This window comes from Macrosteles quadrilineatus, unplaced genomic scaffold (genome assembly GCF_028750875.1).
Source record: "Macrosteles quadrilineatus isolate MER2022 unplaced genomic scaffold, UCM_ALF_1.0 Scaffold_3__2_contigs__length_128488019, whole genome shotgun sequence".
Taxonomy (NCBI): domain Eukaryota; kingdom Metazoa; phylum Arthropoda; class Insecta; order Hemiptera; family Cicadellidae; genus Macrosteles; species Macrosteles quadrilineatus.
In genome coordinates this window covers 58,898,623-58,922,991 of record NW_026542596.1, presented here as the reverse complement: position 1 = coordinate 58,922,991, position 24,369 = coordinate 58,898,623, and the positions used below count along the sequence as shown (strand labels likewise).

Here is a 24,369-nt window from a genome sequence, read left to right as displayed (position 1 = left end):
GTTAAGACATAACACATGAACAGATCCATAATACAATTGTATTCTATATTATAATATTATTATAATTCAAGGATATGGTAAACTTTGAACCATTATGGACAACTTTAAACCTGGAAGAATCAAACGAAAGAGATTACTATACAAAAGACATTTTTTTATAAAATGACCACTTTTACAGCTTTACAACTTTTCCTTTAAGGGTTTAGTTTGATCATTTACTTACAATAACTGATATGGCAATCATATATGGTGATTGATCACCAGATAATTGATAATTTCAATTAAATTGTTTACCGAGGAAATACAGATAAACATATAAGGTAATAAATAGTATATTAATTAAAGGATGATAACAAAATCATGTATTTTACAAAATGTTGACAAAAAGGACTGTTCTGGAGTCAATGTCTATTACTCCTCATTGCGCCTGTTTGAGAAATGGCGGTGGATGAACAGCTCTTTAATTAAACGGCCTCTCTCATTATCCCGAACTCTTTCTTCGACATCAACAACAAAATTTTGCCAGTTGTTGGGAATCAGTTGTACATCTTCGTTCCCAAAATCCCTTGGGTCCCACTGCCTCCCAATGTTGTGGAGCACAATGCAGGCAGCTATGATTCTTGTTGTTGTCTCAAGCTTGTTCCTCAACTCGTATAACATACATGGAAAGCGCCTCTTAAGTACCCCAATGGTTCTTTCTACTGTATTTCTAGTAGAAATTTGAGCCCTGAAATCAAATCAATTTATTCTTTAGATAATTACAATGTAGGATTAACAAAAAAAGATAACTTAAAGCTAGCATTATATACAACAATCTTGGTACTTACCAGTTTAGCAAAAGCCACACATTTTATCTACTAGTTTAATCCAACATAACTACTTTCACATCAGTAGATTTGGTAGTAAAAAGTATAATATTTCATCATGTTTAGTAGTTTGGTTTATTATAGTAAAAGTTTTTAATATAGTGGCCTCCAGACAACAAGTATGTTCTAAGTGGCATATTTTTACTTTACAATCATCAATAATGAGTGTAAAAAGTACTTGACATTAAAAAGTAAAATTGTGGATCTATTGACCTGTTGTATCTTTGTTCAGCAGCAGTTTGAGGGTCCAAAACAGGAGTGTACATGTATTTTGTTTGGGCATAACCACTGTCCCCTAGAAGAAAGGAGTTCTTCAGGTCGCCCCGGGGATTTTCAAAACGCCACCTAAATGAAGAAGCAGGATATTAATTTTCTAGATTAGTGTGTAAATTTCAGTACAATACAAATATAACTAAACAAAACTGACAGTCTGTGATTTCTTCTGTTTTATTAGCTTAATTGAATCAAAAGGGCACGAAGAAACCTGCAGATTAATACAAAATAATCGTTTCCAGATTACTAACAAATATTCATAAATATCCTCCATATTATTATTTTTGTATATAGCGGTTAAGGGGGTATTATGCCTACAACCACTAATTGATCTATTGTTAAAACAGGGAGGAAAAGGATTCACAAAATTATAGGAGAGGTAGGAGTTGTACAATATGTCGGAATCTCTTACTTTTGAGATAGGTACTCTTACTGAGATACTACAAAACTTTCTACTTAAGCTTTGATTTAGAAGCGGGTTACTTATTTTAAATACTTACTTATGACTTACATAACGCATAAAAAGTAAAAACTATTAATCTTATCTGACAGTTTGTTGGTAACTGTAAAAAAAAATGCTATTAATATTGTGAATACCGGTAATTAAAATGCTATACCTAAGGCTGCTGTTGCTGAATATCCTCGAGTCATGTGTTGACCCAGGCCAGCGAATCACTGCATCAAAGATCTGCAGCTGCGGGCCAGCGACGAGTTGCACATTGATGGACATGAATCCTTTTCTATTTCTATATACCTCTGCATTCTGGCCACCTGGACTTATAATTGGAATCTGAGTTCCATCAACACAACCCAGTACATTTGGAAATCCAGCTATTCCTAAAAAATCAGCTTTGACCAGATTTTTCTGAGCCTCATTTCTTGGGAAATGCACCAGTCTGGGGATATTTCTAGCCAAAAGTTCTGACACCTCTTGAACTATTCTACTAACAGTTGGCTGGCTTATGTTAACAAGATCTCCGCAAACAGTCTGGAAAAATGTTTACATATGACAATCTTTAAAGGTGTGAAATATTTTATCATATTAATAACTTATGTTACTACATAAGTTACATTACTTTGATATATTTATTTTTACGCTTAAGAAGGCTATATGCTAAATGTCCTTTTTCACGCTATGAAAAAATGGCAAAAATTCCAGGTTGTGGCTGGCTGTTGGTTACATAAAATATAGGCATGAGTTAAAGAAAGCATTGATATATACACGCCTATCTGCTATAATAGAATTCAAGTAACATGTATGCTAGCCTACATAATACTTGTAGCATGTTACACAATGAGAATGGTATTCTTCAACATGAATTCCTACCTATGCATGGACTATTTTGTTTTTGCCATTTAAAAAAAGATATTTTATCATTTTTAACGTCAATATTGACGTGACTTAGCATACTGAATGTATTGAATAGTCTAACATAGATTTAGTATCATTAGTTAATTTGTGTAGCTCACATTTTATTGTCATGCATTTAAATGACACGATTAGCTTAATATAGGCTATAATAATATTAAAATGCATAAATGTAGACCTAATAGACCTTTGAGAGCATTACATATGGTACCGGTAAATAGGTAGGGCTAGGATGCTTTAAGGGGATCCAGGCTTCAGAACATACATTTTTTTTATTTTTTATGTTTATCATTTTTTAAAGATATTTATTATATCGAATGGGCCTAAAAACTGTAATTTTATTTGTTGTAGCCACTCTATGTACCACAGTACCATTTTATGTATTTTTATGTATCATTACGTAACACATTTTTATTTTTGATATAACTCATAAAATAGTTGATCAATTTTGTTTAACTAGGTGTCTTTTTGTAGCTATGTACACTTACTGAAATCCTGGGTATTACTTTGTTTGTAGGATGATTAGTTTTTATTTTATAAAGGTTGAAAAACAAAAAAAAATTTCTTAGACTATATTTCAAATATAAAAAATTATATTTTTTTAACTATTTGACTTATATTAATAATTATACCCAAAAAGTTTGTAAATACTATCAAGAACATCTGGTAAAAATTTCAACATGATAGGACAAAAATTAGCTGAGATATATCAACTTTTCTGTTACAAAACACTAAAAACCACAACTTTCGGGGAATCACGATCGAAGTCCTAGAAAAAACTAAGACGCGCTCATGTAGTATCTGGGGAAAATATATTTTTGTTATGAAAAACGTGTAGGATACCTATAAAACTTATATTTTCTTGTACATAAATAACCAAATAACAATAAAATACTATAAAAAAGAAGTGAATTTTGGCCATTTTTTCACTTTCTGAAGCCTGGATCCCCTTAAGTTAGTCTAAGTAACTAGAGAAATTTCTTTAGATAACTATATAATTCCAAAACTATTAGGCCTATTAAAAACCAGTGAATTAAAACTTAAATTAGTAAACCTAGCATAAACTCATTTACCTCAAATTTAACATTCAAGCCTAGTTATGATAAAATTGTTAAAATGTAGGCTAATAAACTTATAATGGCTTACCTGATAGCTACCAGTGGCATAAAATCTTAATGCAGTGGCGACTTTTATTTCTGGAGAAATAGGCAATCCCCTGTTTGTAGCGTTCTGCCTATTTACATAAATTAGGGGAATAATTTTCTCCCTAACGACCTGTTTTGTAAATCTAAACCTATTTATAAATTCATTGTCATCATACACTTCAAAAGGATTCGTAGGGATGTGATCGTTTGGCCTATGTGCCCGATTTTCAAAAAGGTCATCGTCAATGTGGTCCATGAATTCAATAAAATCATCTTCTAAAATATTTTCATCCATTGTAGAATCGACGTGTGTATAAAGAATATAAATAATTTGTATAATAAATAAATAAATAAAAAAACACAAGTATCAACAAATAATTTAACTAACTGATCTACTCAAAATACGCCGGGTCAACGGGAAAAGTGTCAATGCTGTTTAATCAAAATAAACAAACATAACCTACAAATCACAGCTTTGTAAGGTTATAGGGACGTTCATACCTTCCTTATTATTCTAAGGAGTAAGGAATCATCAATTAAGGAAAATTTATTCGTTAAAGGAGTTAGGAGCGTTTGTGAATTTGAACAAGCAACAATACTTAAGGAATTCCTTCAATCAAGGAGGCCTTGAATAAGGAACGGAAGTAGGAACGTTCCTGAATACCAGTAAGGAGAAAGGTAAGGAATAAGGAACAAGGAATAGGTTAAGGAACGTTCATGAATTCCGCCCCGTGTTTTGTCATCTCCAAGATGCCCCCAACAACAATCAAAAGCTTTACATTTTCAGTACATACTCAACTCCCTCCCTATAGATGCTGGACTATTAGACTTGACAAACATTAATCTCTTTGTCATTTATGTTTTAGATTTTAGTTAATTGGAATTAAGGGGTTTTACAAAGTTTTGGGGTTGAAACACATTTGAATAGTATCCATTCATAGAATATTGTGTAAATGATATTGTAATGTATTATGGTGTTACAAAATCCTTTATCTGCATTTATGAAGAACTTTTTATTTCAATACGTTACTACATAATTATATTCAAAATATAGAGATGAAGGAGTAAAAAGTGTATTTAATTCTGAATTGGTCGTGTGTAATATTCAGTCAAATGGTTAACACAACACGTCATGGAACAACCCATATCAGCTGATCAATGCTTTTCCGATACGGTGTTCACGGTTCATCGCCTGATCATAACAATGATGGGGAAATCGAATAATAACGGCACATAATGAATGTACTTTTAGTTATCAAACTAGCTACAAAGAGTAAATGAAAGACATGATTTAATATCATACTGAAATATTAATTATCGTATAATATAGGCTACAAAAGTTACGGTGAACTAACTATAAAAATAAGTATCATTAACTGTAATACATAAATATCTAGCAGCAAATAAATAGTTATTCGTGTAACTAGTTTGCACTCGCGTTACAAATTATATTTTTCCTAGAGTGACAATAAAACATATAAATAATTGGTCTTTCAAACACTGTACCACGTGTTTTTAGGTTAGGTTATTAAAATATTGAACGAAATGGGAAAAGCTGCGCCAACTGATCGTAGTCGTAGTATCTTTGTGTTGCCAACCAATTTCCAAAAAAGCACGCTGTTGTTTGGTTGGGATACTGGTGAGCACAATGTAAATAGTGTGCGGCAAATGCAGCAATTCGCAGTTTTCTGTACTATAATCAGTGCAAGGAAGTATACTTTGTCGGGTGACTGTAGAAAAAGGTGGATTTCAATGTTAATAGTTTGTCATAAATTGTAGGTAAACGTATAACGTGGAAACGAATACTGTACGATATTTATTCAAGCTACCCAAAAACGTCATATGTAGGATTTGAAATTGGAAACTCCTAGAATTTTCAGAAAATAAATTTTGATGACGATTAAGTTATTGAAATAACCTCAAATGCATTAGCATAAACTTAGTTTGAAAAAATCCGTGAAAACAATTATTTACAATAATAAATAATTTTTATGAAACCCTGAAATAAAAATATTTAGTAGCTAAATAAACAAATATACAATTTATTTCATCAACTTATACATAGCTTTAGTCAGTTTTTTCTCTTATTGCCTATTACAAATCCTACTACAAGTTATTTAATGATCTAATAATCTAATAACCTTTACGTGCCCTTTTAACCCCCCCCCCCCCCCCCCACCTACCATAACATTATCTCATATCTTATCCATAAACAATTTATCTTCAACTAACTTTTCCAATTGAAAAGTATTTTTTCGTATGTATTTAGTGTTTGTATCCAGTTATTTAACGTATACTTCAATAAACTTGATATCATTATTTTCTTTGGGTACTTGTGTAGACACCATATATAGCGCAAGATTATGTAATGTACAGAATAAACAAAACTAAAATATTAATGGTGTCAATATATAATTTTTAGGACTAAACAGAGTAATATTTCACAATGCAAGTGATTTATTTAGTTATCTGATAATAGATTTTACCAGTGGCTTGTCGTTGTTGGCATTGTAACGTTACAGATGTGATATCCACACAATTTATCTCATCTAGCGCAACAACATTGATTTGCGTTGTTGGTCACACTAAATTTCCTGCCGTCAATTGAGTAGATGAAACACATCGTAGTTAATTGTAATCTACATAGTCATTTTTAATTAGAACGAACACATGGTAGTTACTAAAATACTTACTTTTCTAATGTTAACTGTTTTACATTATTTTACTAAGTAGTTAAACATTTAACCCTTTTACACAGTTATAAAAATAGGTAAAAATTCGAGTAACTTTTATTTTACTAAATCATGTAACATTAAAAAAATATACATGACATCCACATTTCAAAAATATGTTGTTAAACATTTATTCATAAAATGTGTACGATGTTTTTTGATTTGTGATAGACCATTAAAAAAGTAGCCACTTTAACAAAAAATTTAAATTTTATCTTGAAACTTATGTACTTTTTTAATTTTTTTTTTTAAATCTTTTTGAAATAAATATAGATTCCAGACAGTCATACCAAATTATAATGGATAAGACATTAGTGTTTAATAATGTAATATTTCTTGCATTTTCAAGGGGAGTTTTTATTTTTTACTAAAGTAAAAAAATCTGAGTAAATATTAAGTTATCCACTGCAGGCAGCAAAGTTAGTACTGAGTGAATCCTCAAAAGCCAAGTTTGAGAAGATTTTACCTAGTTTACTACAAGCAATATTCAGTCCGTGGAATACATTTTAATATGATGGTTATTAAATTATAATAATTTAATTGAGATTCATTAACTTTTATCTGGCTTAGTTTTTTATACACTGACTTACTTTGGAGGGGGTTGAATGATTAAAAAGTATACTTTTACAGGTCTTGATAATATTTTCTAAAAATATAAACTTTGTAATGGTATTTAGATAAAGGTACTCATTTAATCTTGGAGCCTATTTACCTTTTATTATTCAAGACTACGTATAGCAACAGAGAAACTCTCTTTTCGTTTCCTCAATAAAACAAGATTAACTATTAAGTTTTTCAAGAAGAAGTTTTAAGATTGTTTTGATCCGATTTCTCTCAATACAGTTTCTAAATGTAGAGTTAGTTTATAGTCTATATCTCACATTAAAAAACTAAACTGATTTAATTCAACGATTTACCCGATGAACACAGAATATCGCTGACAAAGCGTTTAAATGGATTTGTGATTATGCAGAAATCACTAAGCGTAAATATCATGGTTCAAATAATGTCACAATTAACTCAATGTTATCAATTTTGTAATAAATTATATTAAGCTTGAATTTCATTTTATTAGGATATAAAGGTACCTTTATTAATGTTTGGACTGATTAAACCGTATGAAATTTAAGAAATTCAGGGTTCACTTCCGTATCTGTTGTCAAAAACAACCGAATGAAAAGCAATTCGATATTTCGATTATTTCTTTCGATATAAAGTTTGGTTAGTTAGGTTATCTAACCAAACTTAGGTTACGTTAATTAACTTACCAACAAGTTAACTAAGCAAACGATATATAGAATGAAATAATCAATATATCGATCGATATTTTCATTAGGTTGTTTTTGACAACAGATACGGAAGTCCCAAAATTCACTCACGGCAGTTAAATCCATTACACGGCCACCAACCTGCAGAGCGACGGCTTGGGTCCAGAAAGAGTTTTTTCCTACAATCACCCGACAAAGTTGGCTTCCTTGTACTGTTTATAGTACAGAAAGATGCTAATTGCTGCATATTTATACTTTGCCGTACGGTTTATACTTTGTCGTACGGTTTATACTTTGGCGCACATCAGGATTCTAACGAAACAACACAAAACACCGTGGTTATATTATGCACGTAATCCGTGTACGCTTGGAAATAGGTTGGCAACACTTAGATAATAATACTATGAGCAGCTGATTGACTATTATAACTACGATTTAACCAGTCATTTCGTGTTTATAGTTTCGGTATTTCTTAACTCTCTGGACCTTTCTTTCAAACGTTCTTAAACATTCCTACGATCTTATTAAACAAGAAAATACCTTTAAAGCATTTATTTAGGCGCAGAAACCACTTCAAATTACAAAAACATACAGAACAATATTCTCAAAACGCGGAGCACATTTCTTGCCGAGGAAAAATAGCGGAGTGATACGGACCGGGGGTACTACTTTCTCTAGGGACCATCTTTCTTTCACCATCTGTGTTGCCAGCTGAACCTAAAAACGTGTTGTATAGTGTTTGGAAGACTAATCATTTATATGCTTTATAGTGACTGTAGGAAAAATATAATGTGTAACACGAGTGAAAATGGCCTTTGCTGCACTCGAGATCATTCCGCACGAGCCGCAGGCGAGTGCGTAAAATTGCTCTCGTGTGCAGCAAAGTGCCACTTTCACCACTAGTTACACAAATAATTATTTTATCACGGACACGAGTCCTGGATGGATCACTCTCAAGTAATCTGGTGGAAGACCCTAAATCGAATCAGGGTCGAGGTACCAAAATGCAAGACAAACATGCAGAAATGGGGTCTCTTACCAGACGAAGAAAACATCTTGTGTGCGTGGTGCTGTTCAGGATCCTGGCCATCTGCTGATCTGTCCACGCCTAGACCAGTCTTGCACATTAGATGATATTTTACAAGCGAATGACAAAGCCATATCGGTAGCTAATTTTTGGAAAAGCGAAGTCTGATTTCCGGACACGGAAAGTAAGTAAGTTCAATTCAAATGCAGAAAAAGTGCTGATGTTATAAATAATATCTTCAGACATTCTGAATTATTCAATAAGTTATTTACAAGTTCAATTTGAAATAAAGCCAGACAGTAGGTACAGTGGTTGTCAAACATTTGGCAGTTAAAAATAAACATAAATGTGTGTAATTCGTAAAAGAAATACTTTCAATGTTGGATCTGAAAGCCAACAACACAATTAGCTGTGTATACAATGAGCATGTCAAATAAGGTTGAATTTCAAAATAAAATATTCAGAATGTGTTTTACTTTTAAGGTAATCTTTTTAAGAGTATGTATCTTACTGGGTATTTCATTTAGGTAAAAGTATTCTTATTAACATCTAAAATCTACTAAAGTAAATCTAACATCAGTCATTCGTTTTAAAATTGTTTTAAAATTATATTATTATATTTATTATATTTTATTTTATAATTATATTTAAAATTATAAGTTAGGCGTATCCCAAAGACATAAATAATAAAGAAGTTAACGCTCTGATGTAAAGAGAATGTTTTAAAGGAAGCCTAAATGCTTGCTATGCCCCTTATTTTGCTATGCGTAGTAAATATTTTAAAAAAATATATGAGGTAACACAAACAGTCGTTATAAGTCATTCTTTTAATGGAAGATTAAGTAATTCTTCTTGAGGAAAATTAATGTTTTATCTTAGTATAACTATGCTACTTTCATACTATTAAGAGGGTAGGGTGGTACCTACCCTCCTAGTTAATGTTGAGCCTAGCTGTAGATTGTGCCAAACTGGCGGTGTTATGTCATTACCCAATTTGAGGTAACTCATTTTGTTGGCACATATTTAATCCTTAACCATGCACGTTATTTACAACACTGGCATTAACCAAGGAGTCAACTATACTGCATCATTCTAGCTTGTTGCAATCTATTAAACATATCGGATGATTATACCCTTTCCTATTGTGCAATTGTTTTATTCTTACGTCAATATATATCTTATTTTCGTTCGGAAATCCTCTTGGCTTATTACGATGAATTGTCTACGAACATTGGCTGGAATCATCTAAGCCAAATACGGCGCTGAAATCACAGCTATATAGAACGTGCTTGGAGTAAATATAATTTTCATCAAAATGTAATATTGCACCAGTGTTACGATTAACTCGACATGTGGTCAAAATACTAGTATTTTCTTAGTTACTAGTAAGTTCAACCAAACACCATTAAACAGTTTTGTGGGTAGAAAAAGGAAATCAAGAATGAAGCTATTTAAAAGTCCAAAAACTCTAGGTACTCTCATTTTTCTTTGCTTTATCACGAAAATATATTTAAACTGTTATTCAATCTCTCTGAACTTGTTTTCGTAGGACGTTTTAAATGCTAAATAAAAATGTACATGATGTTTCACGTGAGCTACTCGTATTTGTAAATTTAAAATTAGTACAGCTTTTTTAATAATATAGGTATTGTATGCTAAACAATATCTACTAAGTATTATAAAGATTGGTTGGAAAACTCCAAATGTTATAAATTTGTTTGTTAAAATAAATTTCCTATCCCTTTAGAGCGGATATATCCATTCTGGATTTTATTTTTATTTTGTTCCATAAAACCATTTTTCAGATTTCCTGGCCACTCTGTATGTGAAGGTTTACCAAATATTTAGGGCTCAGTTTTTTTTTTTTTTTTTTTTTTTTTTTTTTTTTTTTTTTTTTAAGGAGACGAGACTCAAAGAATTATTTCAAACAGTTATCCACACATTTCTAACTCTGTGTTTAGTACCTTTTACTTTTACATTATTTAATGTTAATATAAACTAAATACACTGTAAGTCGTTTAAGGACTTCATCTATCCAAAAGTACAAAATAGTCTTTATAAAGAGTGCTTGATATCAGGTCCACAGTAAATGATACCCTCAGACGTAAGTGGAAAGGGTAGGGAAATTAACTCTATCAACTCTCCACCCTAATGAAGTCTTCTTCCAACCAAAAGGGCAAATGAACATATAAGTTGGCTGCTACTTTTAAATCTCCTTATTAACTGTGTTGAAAATGTGTAGTATTTTTTTCTGCTTAAAACAACCTTTACGATAGATATTTAAATAGAGATAAATTTTTAAGCTTCATATTTGTGTAGGATATTGACATATGCATGGTTTTACATTTTAGTTAACTAACATTAGCACATTCTTTAGCCGTAGATAAAGTTTATACAATTTACTGTGGTAATATAAAATAAATATGATTACTATTATGAATAAAATGGTTTCATTATTAGTTTCTCTGTGAACATCGTATTCAAAGAGTTTATAATAGTTAATCACGTGGCATATATGTTCCTTATACATTAAATGTATATTTTTTTATTTGAAATTGTATTCCTCCAACGGTTTTTGCCAATAAACCAAAGTGTACAATCTATCCGTTTTAGTCCATTGTATTTGTTGCGATGATTGTTACTTTAATTAATGGTTGGGTTAAAATTAAGTAATGTTATTTATCAGCCATCCAAGCAAAGCTTTGGTTTTTGTCTAAAAGTGACTTTAATAGAAAAGCTAGTCATAAAATATCAAAAACTGTCCGTTTCATAAGAGGGCAATGTTTTGAAATAATTTGTTGGCAATATTTTCAAATTGGTTTCATCAACATATAGTTGTGAAAACCAACCTTTTTTCAACATCTATTACCGGGAAATATAGATTTTTTTGTAGTTTTTATTTACAAATGAGTAGTCTATTACATGGAGGGTGGATATAGTAGTTGTTCATGTATCAAGTAAGGTTACTTTAACGATTTTTATGGCAAAAATCTATCTGAGGTTTCGTTTTTAATTAGTAATAATTAAAATGATTTGTTACTTGTATTATATTTTTTTATGTAAAACAGAAGGTTTTATCTGAGGCCGGCAAAATAAAGGCGTTATAGTTTGATAGTGTTTGAATTTAATGGTACTTATAAAATATACTATAATCATTTTGGAAACGTTTACTATAACTTAATGGGCTCCTCTTATAGCTAAGATCACTTTCTAGAGCTTCGGTTTAACAAAACACAGGTAAACACATTATGGAATAGACATATTGTCCTATCTGAAACAAAGTTTTTGACATTTGGAATATATTTCTGGTTATAGCACAATATTATAGCCTGCGTGGAATCGAACTTTTAACATGCCTTTAATGACCAAATCATTCATTGAACCTCAAACAATCAGAACTTTAGTAATTCCTCTCGAATACTTCACAAATATATCATATGCTAAATATATTGGTAATTAGTGAAAACATTATGAACGACAGCGTATAGCATTGCGCACGTCATAAATACAAAATAACTAGACCATACCTAAGCTAAATATTCTGCTGAACGTGAATAATATACTGTAATGCAAGCTATAAGAAGATTGGCACCCCTGAATCTGGTACTATACGCTGATATAATGTATAATGATAGTGCGGCAGATAAGGTTAATATGTAATGTTTAGTGCCAGCCAACAATATTAGCTCAAACTGTTAAACATCGCATATCGTCTTGTATCGCTGGGCAGGCATTCTATGTATTCCACATATGTTAATACTGTATTACATAAGATTATTACATGAAAACTGTGAATGGATTTCTGGTATAAGTATGTGACCAATCTTTAACTCCTCAAAATAATAGTGACCCCCAAAGGGTAGCCTACATGCAATGCCTAAAATTTTAAGTGACATTTATTGAAGCACTGTTTTTGCTATAATAAACATCGTATCGTTTCCAGTGTAGAACATTATTCGGAACAGAGTGATTCATTTGTCCATTGAAAGAGGAGTTGCGGCATTATCACTTGGATAAAATCCATTGGTGACTTGGCGGGGATCGAACTCGGGACCTCAGGGACTGAAGTCCCACGCACTAACCACTACGCCAGCTCGCTCCCCAACTTATAATACCTTCGCTATTTATTATAAGTTTTTGCACTGGTTTCATCATAAAATAATGCCAAAACCATTCATGCACGGTTATTGGGATTTGCACTCAGCGGTTTAAAAAAGACGTTCAGTGCATTCACCACTAGACCAGTTAAATTCTAAATCAATCGAGTGGACTTAGAACAAAGCGAAGTGCAAAGTAAAATACATTTATTTCTGACAGCACGTAATAGACTCCTTTATAATGTCAAAACATGCATGGTACTTGCAATGTGTAATTTAAATGTCTCAGTATATAGCAAAAACGTTTTACCTTTAACACTCAAGGAAAGTAGCTCAACCTGAACTGTGCCTTTAATTAGCTTCAATCTACAAAGTGAACTAGTTAGCAAGTGAAAATTTGCTAAACTGACTTAAACTTAGTTAGGGACCGTCACACACAATGTATGTACATAAGCCGATTTCTGCAAAACTTTGTTGACGTGGGATATCACTTACCTTAAGTCGTTGTTAATGAACTTGCCTTGCTTTTAGCGAATTTCCCTTTAGGGAAGTAGCTATTACCGTAGGTCTCATGGTAAGACTTAGGCCCGTTACCGATTTACTTTTTCATTTTGATGTCCCCATAGACCAAAAACACCATTCGTTCAAATTTTTATATATGTATATATATATATATATATATATATATATATATATATATATATGTCCGTGAACACGATAACTTGAGTAATTTTTATCCGATTTTGAAGAAATTTGGTTTGAAGGTGTAAGGCGGGATAAACTTAAATGAGTTCGCGATCCAGCATGATCGGACCATGGGAACAGGGTTTTATGGGGTAAAAATTGGTTTTTCTCACTTTTGACCCTCAAAACACAACATTTCCCAATTTTTCTCTAAACCTTCTTAAAGAGCTTAAAAAAACAAACAATTCAGTATATCAAAGTGTTTTTGTACGGTTATTGGTTACGGAGAAAACTAAAAAATGGTAAATTAAAAATTCCCATGTTATTCTTATGGAGAATATTGTAAAATGTTGTACAGTCTAACCAACCTTGATATAACGATTTTTTTTAATCCCTCAGAACTCTCCATAAGACACAATGTATATTTTACCTCTACATAACGAACAAACCATAACAACGACCTTGATTTAACGAATTTTTCGTGATTTCGGCAAAAATAAGACACCTCAATATAACGAATTTGTCATTGTCAGAACCTCTACATTGCGAATTTAACCTCTGCATACGAATTGTCTACGTCTTTCCCTCGATATAACAAATCCCCCACCCAATTATTGTTTTGGGAAAATCTGTTTCTTTATCAAATTAAATGGAAAGGTCACGTCATCGCTTGCGCTAACATTCGTCTGCTCCGTTTTACATCTTTTGTCTGCTGTCGCTGCGCGCGCTATGTTGCAACGAGAACTGATTTCATTCACTGAGGACTGATGATGACGTAATGTTTAGTAAGCTGTGATTGGGCGATATGGGATAACTATGGTGAATTGTACAATTTTTGAATAAAGAGAAACCTAAGAAAGAATATAAAAACAAAACCAAAGAGAAAGAATAGCAACATCGTTATTTTAACATTCCTTTTACGAGTGTTTTTATTATCCTTAAGTTGGCTATGATTATACACTTTTATAATGACTTATCTAATAATTTATTGTTTTCAATACGATTTGTTTCAACTAGCAACACCAATGCTATAGTTAATGATTATTATTGACATTTCTCTGTTGTGATAAATCAGTACTGTACTGTAAGTAGCCTACCGGCCTATCGCGAGCAGTAGCTTACAAAACTGTCTACTGTTTTGTTTTGTTCTTTACATGGTTTATGACTACGCAATACAGTATTTGGCTAGGTTTTAGGATGGTTAGAACAAGCTGTGATTTTAAACTTACAGTTTTTAACCTGTACCAAGGTCAATGCCATTGTCATGATTGCGCAATATTCAAGATCCCTCCCCTTTATTATGCCGGATAATTTAGGTTCTACTGTACAATGTAAACACTGTACTGTAAAGTATTGTAGCCTATGCTACTTTAATTGTATTTTAATGAGGTCAAATCCCGACCTATATTGACCGACGCTGGTTCTGAACCTCGACTTAGCGAAATTCCTGCAAACCTAACCTCTATATAGCGAACCTCGTTTAAAAAAAAATCCTTGATATAACGAATATTCAGTTCGGTCCCTTCAGATTCGTTATACTGAGGTTGGACTGTAGTTTGCTTGTTTATGGATTTCTTTTAATCAAACTTGGCAAATATATTCATTTTATACTAAGCAATAATTATTTTACTTAAAACACACACTTTATTAGATTCCTTGTAGCAGCAAACCTAGGTACTCGTTAAACCTAATGTTATTTAAATAGATCAATTGAAAATCAATTCAGCCAAATGGAAATTCGCTTGGACGGCAGGTTTGCTGCGGTGGGGGTATTTCACTATTGAATGGGAAATCTGATCAAACAAATTGGATATTCCGTTTTCTTTAAACGTTTTTAAACATTACGGGTTCTTAGACAATAAATATGTGTACATAAAACTACACGTAGCCTATGCTATTATCGCAAGAGCCACGTCTTTTTTCGGTTCACGGTACCAACGACACTGGTATTCCTTATTACATTCTTTTATTGCGGAGTGTATTGGATTAATTTTGAGGTTTTTGAAGGCTACACCACACCAATAATGATCGGAAATATAGATCAACACAGGGTGCATAACTTAACTGTGCCACCATTGGTATCTCAGAAACTATTAGATTTTGAGGAAACATTAAACGGGGAACATCAATTATCTTATTATGACATTGAAAAATATAAATTCCAATTTTTCTAAAACATTTTGTAAAATAGTGGCTAACTTTATAATTTCTTATTGTAACCCCTTTTATGGTGTTTTTGAATGTAGATGTAACATTTTTCCTATAAAGCTACTCGTTGAGGAGCTACAGCGTGTTTCATTCCGGAAAAGTGGCTTTTTCTGTTTTCTGTATTCCACATCCTATAGCTCCTAAACGAGTAAGTTTAGAAAGGAAATGCAAAGGATAAATTTGTCTTAATATTGAATCTAAATTCTAAAATCATCATAAAATACATGGAACTTTGTAGGACACATTTGAGTTAGCCGCCATTTTAGGAAATGGCGGCCGTTTTTGACAAAAGTGGGATTTATATTTTTGAATGCCATAAAAAATTATTGAAGTTCCCTATTTAATTTTTCTCAAGATCTAGTAGTTTCTAAAATACCAATGGTGGTACAGTTTGGTTGTCCTGTGTACACCGTATACACTGTATTGGCTTACTTTCCAAAGAAATGCTCTTTTCACAAGTTCCAATATCAAACTTCATTCCTTGCCATGAATAGCAATATTAGTCTCAACTTTGGTAGAAAAGATTCGTTTGGTAAAAGCAAGAGATAATGTTTTATTTTTGTTTTTAAGTAATTGTAGATATATGTCAGAATAAAAGTCAGGTAATTATTGTTTAACGTCACTTTACTTAATTTACATTAATACGGGAAAAACCGATATCATAACTTCTTAAAATTAGCTTCTTATGTTCTGAAACAAATAGACCTATTTCACAAAAAAAATTATATGACTAAGCGACTTCAGTATTACTTTAACAAAAATTTTAAAAACAACTTCATAACGATATTGTATATTAAGGAATTTTGTCTGATACTCGACCGACTAAAGCAACTTTCTACACCCTCGGACCATATTAGTTTTGTGTGATTGTTGTGATTGTGATTTATGATATTAACCATCATATTACCGAAGACAATGGATGGATATTAACCTACCTTTACTATTAATGTATATATTTACCACAATTTAATGCTAAGTTAGTATTTTGAAATATTTTTTTATGAATTTTTCATTGTATCTAGTAGGCCTAATAAAAACAACAGTCTCAAAAACGTGCAAATAAATATCAATGATGTGTTTCCTTCAAAATAAATAATGACACGAAATATTTAAATTTAATTTTAATCAATATAAGATAACTTGAGTAACTTTTGTCCGATTTTGATGAAATTTGGTTTGGATAAACTTGAATGAGTTCGCGAACCAGCATAATCGGACCATGAAAACAGGGTTTTACAAGGGAATTGTATGGGGTAAAAATTGGTTTTACGCATTTTTTACCCTCAAAACACAAAATATCCCAATTTCTCTTTAGACTATTTTAAGGAGCTTAAAAAACAAATAAATTAGCATACCAAAATGTTTTGTACGGTTATTAGTTACAAAAAAATTCAAAATATGCAAATTTTAAATTATATCATGTTATTCTTATGGAGACTTTTTTTAAATGTTGTAGTTTGATCAAACTTGGAAAATTTATTTATTTTATACTGAGCTAATAATATTTTACTATAAAACACACTGTATTAGCCTCTCTGCCTTCCTATATCAGCAAACCTAGGTACTCGTTAAACCTAATGTTATTTAAATAAATTTAATTTAAAATCAATTCAGACTAATGGAAATTCGCTTGGTCTGCAGGTTTGCTGAGGCGGGCGTATTAAAAGTAATCGTTTGCTATATTCTATCAATTGATAAACACAATGTCTCAAGGGACATCACATTATCAGCAGGATCAATGCTTTTTCAATACGGTGTGTATGGTTCATTGCCTCGTTAATGTAATCGTAAGTATCGTAAATGTAAGTATCGTTAGTGAAAAAACCTAAAATTAAAATTAAAAAACCTAAATTTAAAATGCAAAAAACATTTGGGAAATTCTACAATATTACCATTAACATTGAACAGAAAAATAAGTACATTTACCACATAAAACCAAATAACAAATGATGTGAAAATAGATTTTATAAAGGTTTAGCAACGCTTAATTGAGTTAATTAGAGTCATGTGCTCAGAAGAGAGAAAGGAACAAGACTGTGAAGTTTGTAGAGCCACACCTGGAGGTAAAAGTCCATTGGGAAGGCCGAGATTGAGATGGACTGACCAAGTATTTAATGACATCAGGACAATGGGTGCAAATGTCAATTTGGCAGAAGACAGAGAAGGGTGGAAGAGGCTGGTACACGAGGCGAAGAATCAACTGATATTTGGAGCCACGGCAGTAAGTAAGTAATTAGGTTAATTTCATATTTGACTCGTTAATCGAGAAGCACAAACAAGCCAAGTTATTAAAACAATTGTTATTTTAATTATTTAGAGGTGACCAGTAGAAAACCGTAGAATATTCAGTTTAATTAATACACGTTATCACATGGGACATCGCATTATCAAGCATAACTAATGATTTCCCAATACTGGCTGTAAAGTTCACTGCACCGTTATAACAATGTAGAAAACATGCATTTTAAAATTGTCTAAATAAATAGGAGTAATTAGTACCTACATTTTAATGAGTTGGGAGCAAAGTTTGGTTTAATATATTCGATACTTGACCCATACACTCTGGTGAAATAGTTTTGCTGCTAAAGTACTTAAAAAGTTTAATAGTAGGTCTTATGTCGGAACAAAAGTTAAAAAACCTAAAAAATGATTTTGCCAATTTGCTTTAAATATTTTCTTTATGATTCGTAGAATAGATTATATTAATTCTTTCACGGTTCTCATGTTTGACAAGGTATTATAAACGTAATTTCTCAGCAACAATTGCATTTAATAAAAAATCGAATCCAAACAAAAACATTTTCAGCCAGTAAAATTAAAATAAGTTGTAGTCAAATCATAAATGAATGTGTATTTGATGAAATATGATATGTTTAGAATACTAATGAAACAGATGATCTTATTAATCATATTTATATTGAAATAATACGCAAAAATTTTCAGTCCAAACTATAATTGATAATATTAATATTAACTTATTTTTTAAGTGCTTCTTAGAAAAGCTGGCCGCAATAGGTGGTCAGCATGGACACCGTTGTTTCTAGTACTGAGAAATTCGATTGTCGTTCATACATCTTATATACTAAAAAACTTTTTCAACACTTATGACAGCCAGCGACCATACTAATGGACCGAATTACACGCGGTTGGTATCAAATGAAAGATAATTTCCTGTAGAGAGCAGAATCCCTTTATAAATTAAAATGAGATCATAAATAAGCACAGAAAATGATTTTAAAAAGTTAACATGGGCCTCATGTACCAAGTTTGTGACGAAATAACAACAAAATATAAACAAAAAACAAAACAAACTGAAGAAATTCCAATCACATGTTTTATTTACAGCGTGGGATGAAAATAGAGAAGTTTACACAACACATACTTTTGGTCGAGATTTCGACCACGGGACGAGCTCTCGTTGTAAAAAAAACACTTTAATTAAATTCATTTGCTCGTTTATTCATTCATCTTTCATTCAAGTACAGTTCGGTCAAGTTAAAAACCCAACAAAGTTTTAAAACAAGTCTTATAAGACTTAAGTTGACCTTAAAACTCAGTTGTATAGTCATAACGGTAATTTAGACTGAAAAGTACATCTCTACTAGCCGACTGCAATTTCTAAGAAACTGCTTTATTTATCTTAGTTTAAAACCCTTCTTGTCAGGTAAGACAAATAGAGCTACTTTATTTCACCAGGAGATATACAAGCTGTCAGCTCGCAGACTGTAGGTATCCACAGCACGGTCATTTGTGTCTTGTCGCCTTAATGAACAAATTCTTCATTGTCACTCTTATTAAAACGTTGACACGGACGAACTGCCTCAATTGAGTTTGGTCTAGCTAACTTTGAATTGGTATGTTGTATTTTACATGTGAAAACAGAAAAGTTAACTCAACCAATTTAACCGTATCAAACTGTACTTTTTCCAGTTAATTGAATTTAAACCTATTTAAATAATAAATCCGGTCAGTATAATAATATGAATATTAATGAATAGGTTAAGACTAATCACAGTTGATTTTTTTTCTATCTGTTTCTTTGAGTGTAACCTTTACACCTTACTTCTTGTGTTAAATATGCTTAACGTGATTTCTAAAAAAAAATAACTTATAACTAACTATAACTAACATAAATAAATGACTATGTCACGTTCATTAATAACTAACTATAACGTTAAAGTTATATATTGGATAAGTAAACAAGAATACAAGAAATTTCAAACAGGTAACGATTAAATTATTGGTAATTAGAAGAGAGAAGTTTTAAACCTCTATATTATTACTGTACATAGGTATACAGGGTGTATATAAAGTTCCGCAAGGGCTTAATATTTTCTAAACGACAACAGGTAAATTAAGATTTGGTACATCAACACCACACCTAAAAATCTACTTTTTCAAGGAACTATGAATTTTCTGTCATATCATGGGGACGTCCCGCAAGGAGTCAGAAGGAAATCTTAAATAGGAGTGTTATAAACTGATATTTTTATAGTGAGATTAAGTTTATTTTTATAAGTCTTTGCTTTTAAGGCAGTTGCCTTGGTAGTACTGCTACTGTATTATTTTGTATTTCTATGCTTCCGTTTTCTCTCAGATCTATAACCTCCAATGAGTATTGATGATGTCTAACCTAAATTCCGTTATTCAGACATGTAAAAGTTATCCATTTGCAACTTAATAAACTGTACTTCAGCATAAAATGTAGTGTTTTAATTCAAGAGCCTGACAAATGGCGACGAGGATGGGATCGACAAATGTGTGCAAAACCACCGATGAACGTATATTCGTCAAATAAGGTAACAGACCATAAGGTTTCAAGATGAACCAACATACTCTATATTTTGATCACTCTTCTGGCGATTTCGCTATTTTCAAGTCAAAATTAGAGAATTCTTTTATTGTCAATGAAATTAAAGATGAAGAAAAGAAAAAGGCTTTGCTTATTACTTCCATTTCGGATAATACATTTAGGTTACTCACAAGTTTGAGTGTACCTAAGAAGTTCTCTGACCTCAAGTATGATGATCTAATCAAATTATTAGAATCTCATTTTAAGCCTATTCATTCCTATTTTGCCAGTAGGAGAAAGTTCTATCAGGCTCGACAGGACCACAATGAATCCATTAGAGAATTTGCAGCCCGGTTAAGGAGTCTAGCAGGTGAATGTGGTTTCGATACAGAATTGGAACTGCTTATGCGTGATGTGTTAACTTTGGGCCTTAGAGACCCCAAAATCCAAGATAGGCTGTTCGAGGAGGATGCTTCGAAGACCACAACTACATTTGACAAAATGTTAAATTTAGCTGTCTCCAAGGAGGTAAGCGACAAAAATTTGTTGCCTATTAAGTCTGAACCTGCAGATTGTAACCAGTTATCCAAGTATAAACATGGATACAGCAAGATGAGTAAGCCTAGTGGTAATAACCAGTTCTCTTTTAGGCCTAAGCCTAAGTGTAACCATTGTGGCAGGACTAACCATTCCAGCGCTGATTGCAACTACAAGGACTACATCTGTCACATTTGCAACGAAAAGGGCCATTTAGCTCCGGTGTGTAAGAAGAAAGGTAAGCCAAAGTTTAATAAAAAACAGGGCCTACCAAAATTTAAAGCCAAGTTTATGGACGGTACCGGTAAACTTAGTGAAAATGCCACAGCGCAGAACGGAGATGCAGATCAAGATCTTAATGACGCAGATGAAGTTAATTTAGGGGAAACATTTTTTAAAATTGAAGTTGAGCCCCCTAGCTCTGTGAAGTTTAAACATAGGCCAGACTCGGACTTAAAATATGTTCAACCTTTAAAAGTGCCAATTGAAATTCAAGGTAAGCCTATGATGATGGAAGTTGACTCTGGATCTATGTACAATGTTGTTTCTCAGCAGTTTTATAACAACTTTTGTTCCTCTGAAAAACTGTGTGAAAGTGACATTCAACTAACTGATTATGTAGGTCATGTTATTAAGCCTATTGGTAAGTTTGTCATTGATTCCAAGTTTAGTGAGGTGCCACATAAGCTAATTTTTTATGTTGTCCCAAATGGTGGACCACCCCTATTAGGTAGGGATGGCATGCGTACTTTGGGAATGTTATGTAACAATACGGTTCACATTGACCTCAATAACATCCAACCATCGCGGAATGATTGCGAATTAAAGGGAAATGATTTCATTAGGCCTACACCTTTAATTACAACTTCTAGCCTATCTGATGTACCAAGTTGTGTAAGTACGGTTCTCAAGAATTTCCCTGAAGTTTTTGACAACAAGTTAGGTACTTTTAATAAGTACAAAGTGACACTTAATATTTCTCAAGGGTCCACACCCAAGTTTTTTAAAGCAAGATCTCTACCTATTGCGTTAAAGGTACCAGTTGGAAATGAATTAAATAGGTTAATTAACCTTGGTATTCTCAAGAAAGTTGACTATAGCCAGTGGGCTACACCAATAGTGCCTGTGTTAAAACCCGATGGATCCGTCAGAATATGTGGTGACTACCGATTGACAATCAACCCTGTATTAGAAGGTACTGAGTACCCCTTGCCTCGTATTGATCACATTTATGCTAAGTTTAGTGGTGCATGTTATTTTTCTAAGATAGATCTTAAGGATGCTTATCAACAATTGCTTTTGACTGAGGAATGTCAACATTTGACCACTATCAATACCCATATGGGTTTAATGTCATATACAAGGTTATGTTATGGTATTAAAAGCGCCCCAGCTGAATTTCAAAGAGTAATTGACAACTTGTTATGTTCAATGGAGGGTGTCGGTGCTCTTTTGGATGATATTTATGTTACAGGTAAAGACTTAACTGAGCACAACTCTAGATTGGAAAATGTGTTAGGTTTACTTCAGAGTTGCGGTCTAAAAGTAAAGTCTGAGAAATGTTCTTTTGCCAAAGAATCTATTGTGTACCTAGGACATCGTATTGACCGTAATGGGCTTCACCTAACCTAACATCATCACCTAACCTAACGCCTTCACCTAACCTAACGCCTTCACCTAACCTAACGCCTGCACCTGACCAATCACCTCTCAACCGAGGTAACCCACCTGAATTGGTAATTAGGCCTAATGCTTCACCAACGGGTAGACCTAAACGAGAAATTAAAAAGCCAAAAAGGTTCTCGCCATCTTCTTATAAGTAAATAAGGTTGTAGTTATTTTCATGTTACTATTTTTAAGTTACTAAGCGTATAAAATTGATTTTGTTTTCCGATGTGTTAGTTTTCAATTTAATGTAGCCTATAAATCAAAACTTGTAGGTAACTTGAAGTGATATTGTTATTTTTTGAATTTTTCCTAAGGAGGGAGGAATGTTATAAACTGATATTTTTATAGTGAGATTAAGTTTATTTTTATAAGTCTTTGCTTTTAAGGCAGTTGCCTTGGTAGTACTGCTACTGTATTATTTTGTATTTCTATGCTTCCGTTTTCTCTCAGATCTATAACCTCCAATGAGTATTGATGATGTCTAACCTAAATTCCGTTATTCAGTTATGTAAAAGTTATCCATTTGCAACTTAATAAACTGTACTTCAGCATAAAATGTAGTGTTTTAATTCAAGAGCCTGACAGGAGCATAGGTCAATATGCACATCAGTTTAAAGGGCTTAGCTAGCAGAGTTCAATGCCACAAATTTGAACTCAAACGGACAACCGAGCCAAAAATGACAGTTGTTCAAAGATTCATTTAATTTGCATTGCTATTATACGCTTACTCCTCAGGGGGCATAGACCTAGGAATCGGAATAAAATTGTTAACGTAAGCCTAGGTCGATATGCACATCAAATTAAAGGTCTTCACTAGTAGATTAAAATGCCGTAAATTCAAGCTCAAAAGAACACCTGAGTAAAAAATGGCAGTCGTTCAAAGATTCAAAGTGGCAGATTCAAGAAATCTTTGAACGGCTGCTATTTTGAGCATGATCAACCTTTTGAAGTAGGGTTTGCGGCATTGTATTCTACTAAAAAAGATCATTTGATGGGCATATTGACCTATGCTTCTATTTAAGATTTCCTTCTGACTCCTTGCGGAACGTCCCCATGATATGACAGAAAATGCATAGTTCCTTAAAAAAGTAGATTTTTTAGGTGTGGTGTTGATGTACCAAATCTTATTGATGTATCTGTTGTCGTTTAGAAAATATAAAGCCCGTGCGGGACTTTATATAGTACACCCTGTATATACCAATGTATTATACTTAATTTACCATCAAAAGAGTGGTAGCGATCGTGTTGAGTGGACAATGTTGACTTTTAACAGGTTTTTACTTTTTCATATATATTTTTTTTTCTTTTTAATACTCAAAGCAATTGTTAAATTTTTCAGATATTGTTTCTGATATTAAAATCGTCGTGATCTTAGGCTTATCTGAATCTAAAAACGGATATGTATTTCAGAATCTTTCACATTAACATCTTTCATATGAACGTTCAGAATCTTTAGCATTCCTCACCAATGCTCATAAAAATTTGATCATCAATGATGGAGTTAATGGACTTTTATCTTTGATGAGCAATGTTTTATGTTCCACCGTCACATTCTAGGACGCTAGTTGTAGCCTGAAACCGTTCTACACATTACTTCAGGCTAGTCATTGACGCCATATTGTAGGGAATAATTTAGGTGTGTTTTCACACAAAATACGAAAATTAAGATATGCACATTTAAAATTAATAAAAAACTTTAATAC

General features: G+C 32.4%; 2 protein-coding genes across 2 annotated transcripts in view; both read right to left on the bottom strand.

Annotated features, from left to right (window-relative positions):
* Positions 1 to 24,369, bottom strand: part of LOC128990453 (potassium voltage-gated channel protein Shaw-like) — a 268,138-nt gene that overhangs the window by 160,819 nt on the left and 82,950 nt on the right. The gene's annotated exons all lie outside the window — the stretch shown is intronic.
* On the bottom strand, positions 369 to 2,138 carry LOC128990456 (putative nuclease HARBI1). Its single transcript, XM_054412821.1, has 3 exons — positions 1,757 to 2,138; positions 1,080 to 1,211; positions 369 to 727 (listed from the first exon to the last, which is right to left on the bottom strand). Exons 1-3 carry the CDS (start codon positions 1,867 to 1,869, stop codon positions 412 to 414), a joined length of 561 nt encoding a protein of 186 aa, XP_054268796.1. The 5' UTR covers positions 1,870 to 2,138; the 3' UTR covers positions 369 to 411.

Excerpts from the sequence above, each read along its gene's own strand:
- LOC128990456 (XM_054412821.1), bottom strand. The coding sequence starts at position 1,869 with ATGTCCATCAATGTGCAACTCGTCGCTGGCCCGCAGCTGCAGATCTTT. Across the intron at positions 1,212-1,756 it reads TTCAGCAACAGCAGCCTTAG|GTGGCGTTTTGAAAATCCCC; the intron begins GTATAGCATTTT and ends TTCTTCATTTAG. Across the intron at positions 728-1,079 it reads GCTGAACAAAGATACAACAG|GGCTCAAATTTCTACTAGAA; the intron begins GTCAATAGATCC and ends ATTTGATTTCAG.